The 14362-nt window shown below is 34.5% G+C and overlaps 1 protein-coding gene across 1 annotated transcript; it reads right to left on the reverse strand.

The window, feature by feature from the left end:
• Positions 1-6859: 6859 nt before the first annotated feature.
• LOC133872060 (heptahelical transmembrane protein 4-like) lies at positions 6860-13589 on the reverse strand. The gene is made up of 4 exons (XM_062309568.1): positions 13216-13589; positions 10036-10309; positions 9104-9401; positions 6860-7903 (listed from the first exon to the last, which is right to left on the reverse strand). The coding sequence occupies exons 2-4, from the start codon at positions 10305-10307 to the stop codon at positions 7250-7252; spliced, it is 1224 nt and encodes a 407-aa protein (XP_062165552.1). The 5' UTR covers positions 10308-10309; positions 13216-13589; the 3' UTR covers positions 6860-7249.
• Between the last annotated feature and the right edge of the window lie 773 nt (positions 13590-14362).

Below are 14362 nucleotides of genomic sequence, written 5' to 3' on the forward strand. Positions count from 1 at the left end.
ATTGATGTGTTTGGAAACCGAGTAGGATTAGGATTTTACTCGGGTTTTTTTCAAAACCTGCCCACCCGGTTTTAACCCGTACTCAACCCTAATTCATGCCCGAATTCAAAGTCAATTTAGGAGGAAAACGGCTGACACATATTTGGGACCCACGCGTGAGAAAAATGGTCTCCAAAAGAATCAAAAGAACGCGTGGGTCCCACTTTTAAATAATTTAAATAATAATAATTTAAATCAAATAATAATTTTTAATAATTAATAATTTTTATTTCAATTATTATTTCACACTATTTTTCACAACACCAATCATTATCAAACCTCCGATAATTTCTTACTATTAAAAAACAATATTTTTCAATCTTAAAAATCCAACACCTAAACACAAATACAAAAAAGAATATAAATTCTACTCATCATCCAAACACAATTTTTTTACCTCGAAATCTGCAAACAGAATAAGAATTCAATTCTGATTTCAAAAATTCAACATCCAAATGGACCATGTTATTCTAATATTATTTTTTGTGACTCCCGGAAGCATTAACTATATATATATATATATATATATGCATTATCACTACAAAAAGACTAGTTAAATTACAATTGAAGCATTCTGAAATCTCTTATAAATGTCAATATCACCTAGTAAGAAACCAATATGATACTTCATTTGTGTCCATGCAACACCATTATAACCCACCACTCAATGTAGGCAATCCACCTACCCAATGTAGAACTTAATTATATGTTCATATTAATATAAGCAATTGCCACATATTTCACCATGCATGTTTTGACCAATGACTTGATAATTTCAATTTTTCCACAGTCGATCCCACCATATAACAACTTCACTAATTAAAAGCCACACAAGCTTTACCATGCATTCCTTAGCGGCCTTCCTTGAAAAATTTCTCCACCTCAGAGATCTAGTCAAGGAAGTCTTCAATAAACATATTCTCATTAAAATTGATGATAAGATATATCATGAATTCAACTGATACTCTTTGTAGCCTCTACTCGCACCGTCGTCCAAATGAAGGATAATTATAATAACTATAGCCCAAAAAATGCCTTTGAATAGGTTACAACTCAAAGCCCAATACTTAATTAAAAGAATATTTGAAATACAGAGAGTTTTTTCCACACTATTCAGCAGTACGTATATATGCCCTAAGCACACACTATATATATATATACAACATCTACTGGACAGTGACTTGATCTATATATGAATTTATGACTGTTATATGGATGAAGAAGAGGATAACAAGCATACCATGCCCCAAACCGGTTTTAACATGCCTAGGTTTTAATCACATGATTAGGGTTTCACGTGTAAGATTAGGACTTTCAGTGTATTGTGTGTCTAATAATATTAGAGTATGATTTGCAGTGACGTACAGATTATATGATGTCCGAAAATGTGGATGAGCGATCATTTATTCTTGTCAAACAAAAAATCATTTTAGGAGGTGATACACGTTATACCACGATTTTCAATTAAAAAAGAAATTTCAAGAAATGGAGGATAATGCTTACGAAATGGATAAACTCTTTACAAATGTGATATTTTCCGTTATAAATGATGAAATGTTTCTGACATAATGATGACTCAAATGATTTATGTTATGGGCCTAATATTTCTATATATCAAATGATTATAGTTGCAAATGATAACTGTATTTTGAAAATTGAACATATACGATGGATTGTCACGTACGAATAGTGGGCATGAGTAAGGTATATAGGCTTGACCTTATAATCTATAGTTTTTTGCCTTGATAACTCTTTAAATAGCCATGTTACCATATATATATATATATAGTAAGATAATGGTGGTTTTAAGAAGGAAATCCTTTCTAAAATCCACCCTAGCACGCAAGTCCAAAATGGGCCCCGCTAAGATCGGCCAGTCCTTCCTACAAACAGAAAAGTAGAAGCTAGCCCTGCCTTTCTCATGCAAAATCTCCATTCATTAATTTTGTGATTATGATTGGATAATGGCATTTTTTTTTTCGCTAGAAGGACACCCACTCCTTACCTCTATTTTTTTATTTTTATTATTATTTTTTTAAGCAAGTTGAAAAAAGGTTATAGGAAATCAATTAAAACACTGAAAAATAAGTAGGCTTCTGATAATTGATTCAAAACTGAAATTACAACAACCAAATAGTAAAAAATAGGTCCAAAAAAAAAAAAAAAAATTATAAAATTTATCCCGGGGTTGTGACAAATAATTCTGTAAGGTTTCAAAAATGACAAAATAATAAAAATGTATGGTATGCTTATATAACGGATAACTCATTTCGGCTGATTTCCAGCAATTTTTTCGTTGGGGTCATTGTGAAAAATTGCACATTTATCTTCAAAATAATAATTGCGAAACATATTTCTAACTTATTGCCTCTTCCTAATCCTATTGATTGTTACGGGTCTCCATCACTACATGTAAATAAAAAATGGAGTTGAAGGTAATCGGTCGCTTCAAATTGATTAGAGAGGGTGGTCCATAACTTTGGGGGCGAACAATCCCTAAGCCAGCTAGAGGGGGCGGCCGAATCACCCCAAAGACCTAATGTGAGGGTGGCCGACTACCACCAACTACCATTAACTCCCATTTTTATTTTTTATTTTTATTTTTTAAAAAATAAAAATAAAAAAAGAAAAGCCTTTGATGGTGGGGTGCCGAGAGACTCGTAACTTTATTAACCTGGCTTTCGATAATTGATAACGACAATAATATTGTTGACATTGTTTGATTTATTAATTAATTAAAGATATATTTCTAATAGAATCAATTATGGAGGGTCCCATTTGGTATCTCCTTTTTCTATGAAACTAGTATATCATGGGCTTCGCCTGCACCATGCGCTTGCTAGCTATAATCTGGTCCCCAACAACTCCAAGGTCAAACATTGCCAGTTGCCAGTTGCCAGTTGCCACTACCGCCACCCCCTCCCCTCTGAAATTTCAAACCCTCCCCCACGATTCTCCCCCTCCATTGGAGACATCTTCAAACCCTTTCCTCTCTTATTGGCTAACCCAAACAAATACCAGTCCATATCCACTAATTAATCTAGCTTTCCGAAGAAAAAAAAACACAAGAATATATGCGCTTACAAAAAGGTCACGATTTCTCATTTATTTGTACGTCTTTGTCCTATTAGTTTGATTGCGTGAATAATTGAGAGAGCCAAAAAGACTGTTCACATTGAAACTCATGCTCCATATACGTACAAATTCATGTTGCCGTGAGTTGAAATTGGTCCTTTAAAGCTACGTGGATCTTTGAGGCCCTCAGGAACTTTGAAATGCATGTGCCACAATACTATACGTGCCATGTGCATTAAATGCCCGCATATCCCAAATTATAAGATTCTTTCCGATCACTTCCAAAACAAACAATTTTTATTTTATTATTTTTAAGATTGTTCAATTTCGATAAAATTTGCTGCATGTTCCGATCGTTTTCGAACAACAAATGTGAGAAAAATTTAACAAGATGAGGGTTTTTTTTTTTTTAATATATATATATATATAGTGTTTGAATTATTAGCATTACTGTACGGATTTTTAACTGTTCAATTTAGATATCCTGCTTGCTTTTGGTTACTTTTTGCCTTTAACAACAAGAAAGTATATATGATTTTGACACTCGTTTGTCAGTCCACTGGAGTTCAAAGTCTTCGTTGAAGCAAAAAAGTCGAGCAATCTACGGGAGCTAGCTAGGCAGGTTGAGAATGACGAATTCGAAAGTCACTCCCAAAATGGGATCGACCGTCCATTAATTCTAGAGAGGCTCGATCTCAAACCTTTGGAAGTGAGCTGCTGATGATTCTCATAATTAATCATGATTCACAAGCAAAAAAATCATAATTTGTTTTTCTTGATCTAAGGCATCAATTAGCTAGGATTAATTGATGCCTCATCAATTGCGATTGGCCGTCCTATTAATTAATTAATTATACAAAGAATACAAATTCAGCTAACTGTTTACGTAAACGTCACATAGCACAATAACAAATTAAATTGTTTAGTGACTGATACTGTAAATGACATGTCATGTCATGTTGTAAAAAACTTTATAGTAAAAGTTGTGAAACCGAATCAGAATTCAAAAATCTTAATTAGCATAGTTTTATTGTTAAATTAAGATGTTAGTAGTCCTGCTGTACTGAGATTGGATTTCTTAATTAATTAATTTGCCTTTGATAAGTGTAACGATCCATCCTTAATGACATAATATTGTTCACTTTTGATTCTCCGAATCAGACTACTCTAAGAGAAGCACGTTTGACTGCGAAATTCTGATAGGTTCATGACCATCACGGTTTTAAAACGCATTGTATCAAGAATGATATGTTTATACATATAAGCACATTTTCATTTCCAAGCGATGTGAGTTGTCACAACAAAAGTAATGCATTTAATTGTGAGAGGGAAAAATGATGAATAGAAAATAACCATTAAGGCCTTGGGTGTCAAGATTGTTCACGAGCGATCGATCCAGTTACTATAACAGTAGCTGATAGCATATATATATATATATATAAGTACAGATCATGGCATAGATGGGCTCCGCAGCAGCATATATATATATATATATATGCATGGCAGGAACTGGTAATAAATGAAGTGCGATGAAATAATGATGTGAAGTAAGTTACCATGTTGAGCAACAAGAGGGCAGCATGACAAAATGCCATGACTGCATGTCTGTCGAAAGCTATCCGGGGGTTTTGATCTGCGCGCACGCTCACCATATTTAATTTTTCACGACAAGAATTTGTACAAGATGCATGCGTGTATCTGAAGCCATATCCGATGTTAACTGGAAAGAAGAGCGTAAAGGCCGGAATGTATGTCGTACATCTCAAGGGCTGTCTGAAGTGTCTTTATTTATTTATTTATTTAAAAAAAATGATATACAGGGAAAGAGAAACTACACACAACCTGAAAGAAAAGAAAAAAAACAGGAGAACTACAGAGATAACAGCTAAAGGAGTTGTTTGAATTTTGGCCATAGTAGCCTATGCCGGCTAAAGTTGTCGATGTCCACATTCAATCATATATAGTAGTCGATGTCGGCTAAAAAGTCATTGCAATCTAAGTTTCGGTCATAACAGTCGATGTTCCAAATCAGATTATAGTAGTCATTCTTTAGCCCATTTGATGTTCAAGATCAACGATCGCTAATAGACTATTCATCTTGTGAGGGCATGATAAGGATAGAAATCCGGCCTTGATAATTTGATTACCTTAAATTAATGAATTTAAATGATTTGATTAAATTTAGGGATTTAGTTTATATTTGAAATTATTCAAATCTTTGTAAAGCTCTATAAATAGAGAGTATTGTAGTACTCAAATCAAATATTAATGAAAGATGTAGCCTATAATGCTTTAACGTGTAGATGTAGGTCATATGCCAAACTACCTTAATCTCTATGTCTTTCTCTCTTTCCTTTCATCTCTTTATTTCATAGATAGAAATTTCCTACAAACCGGTTTGTAAGAAATTTCATACAATCCACATATAAGAATGACATGTGTCATTTAAACATGTGAGAAACATATGTTTTTTTTATTTTTTATTAATGCTATTAAAAAAGCCTGGGAGAACCACGTGCTATTAAAATAATTTGTGCTTCTCATATATTAAGGGACACATGTCAATCTTATATGTGAGTTGTATGAAATTTTCTACAAACCGGTTTGTAGGAAATTTCTGTCCTTATTTCATTATGTTTTGGAATAAAATAAAATAAAATAAAAAACTATCTATAAATTCATTAAAAAAATATGAAAAAACCAGGGGTGGAAATTTTATGATTTTTTTTTTTTTAAGAAAAAAATAATTAATTTTTGTTTTCGAATTTATTGTCATATTGAAAAAAATTTAGGGTCATTTTTGTCTTTTTGCTAGGTTTGGGGGACATTGACAATTTTTTGATAATTTGGGAATATTTTCTCAATTGAAAGTTTGAGGGGAATATTGTTAATTGAGTAGTAGTATAAAAGGGGTACATGGACTTTTTCATATATATAAATATAATAAGGGTTATTAGAGATTACCACATCAATGCTGTGAAATATTTGTGAGATAAAAATATGGTATTTAGAGTGCTCACCAATGAAAGATGGCTACCAAATTGGTTTTCTTTTACAATGGGCCCAAGAGGTGATGGGGGAAAGTCACTCAACAGAATTGCTACCAAGTGCCAAGCAGCCAAGCTGGTTATTCAACACTCACCTGCTCTAAGCCCTTGTCACCTGCAACAATCATTTGCAAATTGCAAGCCATTTCTGGCGGATATCCGGGATCAAAATTTCTACAATAATGTCCATACAGAATCTATAATTAGTCATGACAACTTCTTCATCCTTTTTTTTTTTTTTTTTGGAAGATTAGTCATGACAACTTATACTGATAGAATACCATATGGGTTATGTATTATTAATTATTTTATTTTTTTTTATGTTTTTGACATGTCCACACAAGAGGGGAGATGAGAGATCCGAACTAGTGACCTCCGCTTCATGAGGCGTAGTCCCTAGCCAATTGAGCTACCCCTTGGTGGCTAGTACGTGGTATCCCCACTATTTTAGAAATTTTCTGATAAAGTACAGTCCATATGTCTCATGATATTTAGTGTGGTTTAATTAGCCACAAATTTTAAGTATTCAGTAATTTACTCCAAATAAGGAATTATTTGTAGAATTTAAATCAGAATTGATCTTTATTCTGATTCTTATTCATTGATCGGAAGAATAAACAAGGTAAAATTCTGATTAAGGTCCCTGACCCGGCCTCCTATAAATACAGAGCATGTATATTCCATTGCAACAATAGGCATAGATCATAAAATACCTCTCTACTAAAATATTTATCAAAGTTTCTATTGATGAGGTTATTGGATTCAGTTGAGCAAATATGACTGCGTATTTTAAGCATAACAATATTTGTTTTGTATGCTAACACACACCGTCGGTATTGCAATGACGGCTTTGGCTGATACATGCACCATGCCAATCAAGAGTTTCCATATTGTGCTGTTGGGCATGTCCTTGCGTTAATTTTGTACTAAAATATTGGAGGGCCATGCAGTTCATAAATTGGAGATCCCAACCACCTGACAACTTCACTCAATCATGAGGTTTATCAGAAAGAACAACCTTATAACAAATTCAGAGTGAAGACACCCAACAAAAGACCCATCATCTATCAGTCCCGAGGGGTTAACTCTTAACAACTTCCCAGGTCCCGCCATCTGAGGTAGACCAGACCAGCTTGATACTGTGTGTAGGCCCCTGCCACAACCAAGACATGAAAAAGCTGGTGACTATGGCCTGCAATATCAAACTTGCCGGGTCTCCACCGCTCCGGTATCCTTGTCGCATAAATCAACGCTCCTAATCCATATAAAGCCCCCATTAATATCTCATAACCGGTAGTCTGGAGGGCCTCCGGCAGATGCTTGTACAATATTAGCTTGTGAACTATAGGTGCCACTCCTGACATGCTCATTCCAAAGAAGAGGGAAGCTCGGTAGCCCCGGAACTTTGGTTTATGGAAGGCTGGGAGGGAAGAGAAAACAATTGTGGCAAGAGCTGAGATTGTTATGATGCTTAAATAGAGGTTGCAGAAGACGGGGTCACACATGAAAGAGTAGTAGACAGGAGGGTAAAAGGAAGTTGCAATCAGAGCTGCAATGCCTGCGTAGTCAAGTCTGATCATTATGCAAGAAAGGTGTTGTGAGTGGCAAGAGAGGAGATGACACATGCTGCTGGCTAGCAAACAGAACATAGCTCCACATAAGAAGATGAAGAAAGGCCACCTTGTGATTGGCTGGATCATAAGGGGTGCCACCATGTTCACCACATCATATTTCACACCATGCTGCAATAATGAAACAAGTAAAGGCATTACTTCCATGGAGGTAGAGCAAGCTAACAGTGAGCTAGAAGAACCATTACCAAAACATATTTGACATTGTACTACCAGAAACTTCAACTAAGGAACACAAACAATTCATCAAAATGTACTTTAGGATAATGTATGTTGTTTAAAACTTCAAAATCATGTGCATGAGCCTGCAAGAGGGATCGGAATTTTCACCCATTGCTTAACAAACTAAAATACCGATGCAAAATAACCCTTATCTAATCTATTTGCCTGGGTCTTTCTGCTACTGATGTTTTTGATGAATATATTGTCTCCTATGATCAACTGGTGGTTCTAAAAGCAATAGGAGAGGAATAAAACAATAGGAAAACTCCAAATTAGTTTGCAGAGATAAGTGCACGTTATTTGTTGATACCAAATTAAACACAATACTGTTAAGAAGCAACAAAGTAAAATGCACAGAAATGCTGACCATGAATAATCATAATTAGAAGGCACAAAAATAATTTAGCTACAAATTCTTTAGCCTTTAACTTGTTGAAAGAAAAAGAACCGCAAACACAGGCTGACTTGAAAAGAAAAGAGAGAATCAACCACATTACTGACCATGCCTGAGCGTTATACCAGCATAAAGAGGTCTTAGTAAATGGCCTTATAAGACAACAACTCTATTACATAACCATCACCATGCAATTAAGCACTCTTCTAGCCTGAGAATTCTACTTGGAGAATTCTTTCTTATGCTATTCTTACAAAAAAAACAAATATCTATACAACACCTTTTAGTGAACATACCAGTACAAAAAGTAGTAGCAGAAAGAAGACTTGGTAAATGACTGGAAATGACTAAAAGTAGACAAGAAGTAAAGCAGTCACCATGGAGTTGACTTTTCTTCTCACCCCAAAATACCATTATAGTAAGTTTAACAGTACAAGAAGTACTAACCCTTTTTTTTTTTTTTAATCTAATAAGCAATTAACCATTCAACTTTGTGTGTAAAAATAAGTTTCTAACATTTCAGTTTCTTAATGTCAGATATCGATTCACTGAGTCCGAGAACCTTCCAAGTTTCTTCTAGCAAACCTCCCACATTATCTACTTCTTCTAGTCAACCACTTAAAACTACATTCATAGGAAAAAAAAAAAAGAACAAAAAAGAACAAAAAAGAAGAAGAGAGAAATAATTAATACACCTGGGGGAACCGATCAGGCAAGCACTTGGTGAGGAGTTGCACAATATGCCAATCTGAGAGTGAGTAGAGAAAATCCGCAGATGGAAAAGATGTCCGTAATTCATCCTTTAATTTATGAAAACCAGGCATCTTATGTAGTGAAGGAAGGCACTTCAACAGTTCAGAATGAATCTTGTGCAAATCAGCTCCTTTGACCATGTCAGAAAAACGCTGGAGGGATTTGAGATCCATGACAGTAGGGGCTTTCATTGCCGTGTATATGGTCAGGCAGAGGAAAAGGAAGAACCCAATCAAATGCCTGAAACAAATGTCAGTAACGCTTGAGACTAATACTAGATATGTTTGTTTTCACTTGTTTGATATTTTCTGAGCATCAAAGATAACGAAACAAATATACATATTGGACAAGGTAGTGAAATTGAGGAAAAGTACTAAAAAAAAAGATGGAAGCTCTTTTACATTAAGAAAAGGACCCAGAAAGTCAGGAAAAAAAAAAAAAAAAAAACTAATCCAATTATCAGTATAAAATACTTAGACCTTCATCAAGAACAGCCTTAAGAAACCAAATTAATAAAAACATATTAAATGGAAAAAATCTTCAGATGTAGCTGATTCTTTAGATCGTTCAATTCCTTCCATGGGATAAATCTGAAAGATTTTATCACACACTTAACAAAAAATACTCGATGAAGAAAAGCCAAGCAAAAACAAACATGAAGGAGAAAAACAAACGTTCCGAAGAATATAAGGTTAAAAGAAAAGAATACGATATATTTACGCATCTGCTAATTTTCTCTTACAACACCCATCAAATATCAAAATGTAACCTTGAACATAGAAGTACAGCATCAGCAATAAAAAATATTTCAGTTAAAACATAATAAGCATTAAACTAATAGAAGCTTTTACATTTTTAGGGATAAAGTACTCACGTCCAGATATTAAGTGTTTCATTATGAACGGAGAATATGCTGAGGAACACCTGCTTCAATGGCCACTCAGATCGGTAATAACCCAGAATGAACTCATTGTCTCTTAAAAACCCTGGCAATGAGTGGTACCCAAGAAGCTGATATTTGACTTTCTTCCGCCATCTCTTTTCCTTACCTTTATGCAAACAGACGCTATCCCCACCGTCGCAATCGAATATATTATAATATGTCTCAGATGAAGCAATCCACTCCCCATGGCCGTCACCTATCATCTCTGCAACCCAGAAGAAGCAATGAGGAACATTGTCAAACAGTCACAAAAGAAATTAACCAGCAAATGAAGTCGAGCTCATGTTCTTTCCTACATATACAAGTTATATTAAAAACTCAAGTACTCAACTACTGTTAGATATTGACTCCACAGATTCTTCAAAGGTACTGTTCTGAAAGATTTTTTCGTCAAAACATGCTTACCATATGCATATTAACCCTTTATTTTATGTTATAACTATTATCATTTGATTACTAAACAAGTTATCCTTGCTTTCATCTCAAAAAAATATCCAAGCCAAGCTGACTGCCTGTAGCAAGGTGCCAAGCACATTAAGTTAATGTTAATGGCCTGCATTATCTGTCATATAAGCTGATCTCCAGTGTTTGCTCTGAGACCATTTTACAGACGGGAAAAGGCTAGATTAATAGTAAATTTCATAATTTTCCATAGAAATGCTTTGCGGCAACATCGAAAACTAAACAAAGGATATAAGGAATGAAAATCTGTGTCGACAAAGTGGGCTAATTATATTAGGTTCTTACAGCTTACTGTTGCTTCGATATGCTCCCAAAAGATTGCTATCTTGTAAACAATTTAGTTTCTAAATCACTAAACTAGGGATTATGTTCAACTCCTTTTTGGCTTGAATTGCTATAGGCACATAAAGAATAATGTTGACACTACACCAAAATGACTGAGAAGTTCAAAACATAAAGAAGCCACTAAAACATGGCATAAGTTTAGTCCTTTTTTCTTTTTCTTTTTAAAATGATAAAAGTGGAGGATGTTGAAGTTGAACTAATCTTAGGATACCAGAAAAAATCAATGAAAAACAAGGGAGCTGTTTCTCAATTATGCATGTAACATAATTAATTTTTCAAATGACAATTAGTTTAACAATCTAACAGGGCAATTATTGCAACCCCCAAGTAGAAATATCAAAAGCAACAAGGACTACTTTTTGCTGTCATAAGTAAAGCACAAGTGGAGACATGCAACAATTAGTTCTAATCTATGTTCAGATTAGTACAAATTAGATAAATTTAGCTTCCCTTTTTTGTTTTTCCAACTAAGACATTTGTAATAGACTGAACTCATGACTTCAGCCTTTACCCTTTGTTTTTAGGAGAGGAGATGCCATTTGGTCCAAAGACCATTGCTCACTTTCCTTCTTTATCATTTTATTTTCAAGTACGTACCTCGACCTGATTTTTATACCTATTTCCTTAACTCTTTCTTTTCAGTTCTCCATGCATCTATATGCATTTTATAGCACTAATCATGCATGACTTCACCATCATTTAATCTAAATTCTAGTGCCCCATGAATAATGCCCTAAAACTTATCGCAGTCAGGATAACAATAAGATCTTCGTCTTCTTTTTTTCTTTTTCCTTCTTTTTTTTTTTTTTTTTTTTTTTTTTTCTTAAGATTGAAAAATATAGATAGAGCCCAATCTTTTATTAAGCAAAGAAAATCTCAAATTATCACTCAAAATTCAGATAATCAATATTATCAATTTCCAATCCAAACACCACAATCATAATTACAAAAATCCAAGAAATATAAAACAAATCAATACAAAGAATTTTGGTGACGAAGTGGAAACTTTTGAAGAACTCTTAAAAATAAAAACCACTCCCGGGACTAGCCAACCTCAAAGTAATTCCACTATAGAAGAAACGTTTGTTACAACCAATCTATAATCACAAAACCTTCGTAGTCTAGACACAGGCTTGCAACCCTAGCAAACGACTTGTTTGCCTCCTCCCATTGCAGTGCCTCCAAAACCTTTAGCCTTCTTCTATGGAATCTCCTTCACTAAAGAACTTGCTTGTTGCAACCAGGAACTCTGGTGAATAAGGGTTTTCTTTTTGTGGTTGAATGGTAACAAACAATGGAGAGGCTTGGAATATCTGTTTAGGCTCAAAGAGGTTTAGTTTCTCTTTCCAAAGTATTCTAAACGGTTGCCTCTCTCTCTTGAAAATCACGCAAAGTAGGCCTTAAATAAGTGAGGTAAAACTTGAGTTTAATAAGATAAGTCAATTCTAAATCAAAACCGTTAGTCGCAACTTTGATCAATCCAACATTGATCGTAGGTCGATCGTACTCTTGGGTTTCAGTACCACAATTGATGCACAAGTTCGATCATACTTTTTGTACAAGATTTTCAGACTTTTATTGATAGCCCTTTTTGACCTAGTAAACATTGGAATTGGAAAAGTTTTGTGAAATACAAAATTGTAGCCCTTTGAATCAGATTTCTAATGCACCAAGCTTACCTTCATCTGATTTCAGAATCAAAAGATACGGCAGAACTAGACTGCATTCATAAATTTGAATTCTTGAACCAAACTCTACCTTAACTCAAGTACTACTAAATATAACCCAAAAACTCAATGTTTTGACACTTGAATTTTCAACACAAATATAAAATCTAACACTAATGTGTAAGTTCTACCGTTAGATGTCTAGTATTTGAAATGACGATTATGGCTTCTCCTCTTTAATGATAGCAAGTTTATTGAACTAGTCATATCTTTACAGCAATTCAACTTCTCACAAATAATCAAAGTCATTCTGAGTCCCAAATGTATTCGTCTTTGGATGGTACAGCATAATAATCCAGTTCCACCAACCATACTCCAATATATAAGGAACATAACAAGACTAAGTCATTCGCATTTAAAAGGGGGTAACTTAGAATTTTTCAACTGCTAATTATAAGCTTTAAGGGGCTTCCACATTCATGTTCGGGGAAAAAGAAAAAGAAAAAAAGGACACTAATAAATGCGATATATATAAGCCAGTAATTCTGTGCAGCCCGATATCATATAATCAGAAGCTCGGTCACTACCAATGCCAGTGAAAAATATATTGAGAAAAATTCAGATAACATAGACATACCACAAATTGCAAAAACCACCTCCAAAGATCAATACCCCAGAATAGATTTCGATTCTCGACTTATCCTAGTCCCTTCAAAGGAACCCGCCGAGCAAAGTCTCGATAATAACGACGACCACCAAAACTTTCTCGGTGATATTCTCTTTGCCCGGAGAATTCCCTGGTAAAGAACATTATCCCAAGGAAACCGAAGAACCCGTTCCTCCAGACGACACTGTGATAAGAGAAAGCTGGTGGTGGTGGGCAAAATATCACAAAAACGAGGTGACAAGGTGGTAAATGAAAGATGGCCATTGGTCATGGTGGTGGTTATCTTTGGAAGAACAGGGCGAAATATCCAATGTTGGGGTTTGCAAGTTGGGACACAGACTGTGAAACACGTCCCCAATTGGCAATTTTGCGTTGGCAAAAACCGGTCAAACTCAATCTGGCGGTTTGATGGAGGGTCATTATTGATATTCCATAAATTACAGGGGAAGGACGTGCAAATATGGAATTTCAGGCAAGTCCCTGAGAGGGATCTACTTATCTTTGGCAAATATCGGAATCCTCTTTTGGGTTTATGACAAAATCACCTTTTTTTTTTTTTTTTTTGGAAAAGTTGATGTTTTATAAATCAAGTAGAGAGGTCTTGCTCATCTAGAACAATGCTTTGGATAGGATGAGGACACGACACTCCTCCGTCTAAACTTGATCTAACAGGTGAGACAAAGCTGTTTTGGCTAGCCAGTGGGTTGCTTGATAGTAATGTTAGATTTATTTTTTAAAAAAAAAAAAATTATTTCACAATTAATACAATTTTAACTAATTTTTAGATTAATCTTTGTTAAATAAATAATAATAATAAAAAAAAAAGTTTAAAAGGTTAATTGAGACTATTATATCAACATTTTTTTTAACATTTCTCACTTGCTCTACTAAGGTCTTGGAAATTGTTTAAGAGAAATCTTTCATTTGCATACTACATAGTACATTCCATTCAACTCTCATCTCACTCGCCATCAACTATTGTTTTTCATTTTTTTTTTTAACCGGATTCAAAGACTAATGAAAAAAGTGCAAAAAAAATTGCAAAAAAGTGAGAAAATAAAAATCAAAAATTACCTTTGCACTGGCCGTTAGCTGGCGTACGTCCGGGTGTCGCCGG

This window comes from Alnus glutinosa, chromosome 6 (genome assembly GCF_958979055.1).
Source record: "Alnus glutinosa chromosome 6, dhAlnGlut1.1, whole genome shotgun sequence".
Classification (NCBI taxonomy): domain Eukaryota; kingdom Viridiplantae; phylum Streptophyta; class Magnoliopsida; order Fagales; family Betulaceae; genus Alnus; species Alnus glutinosa.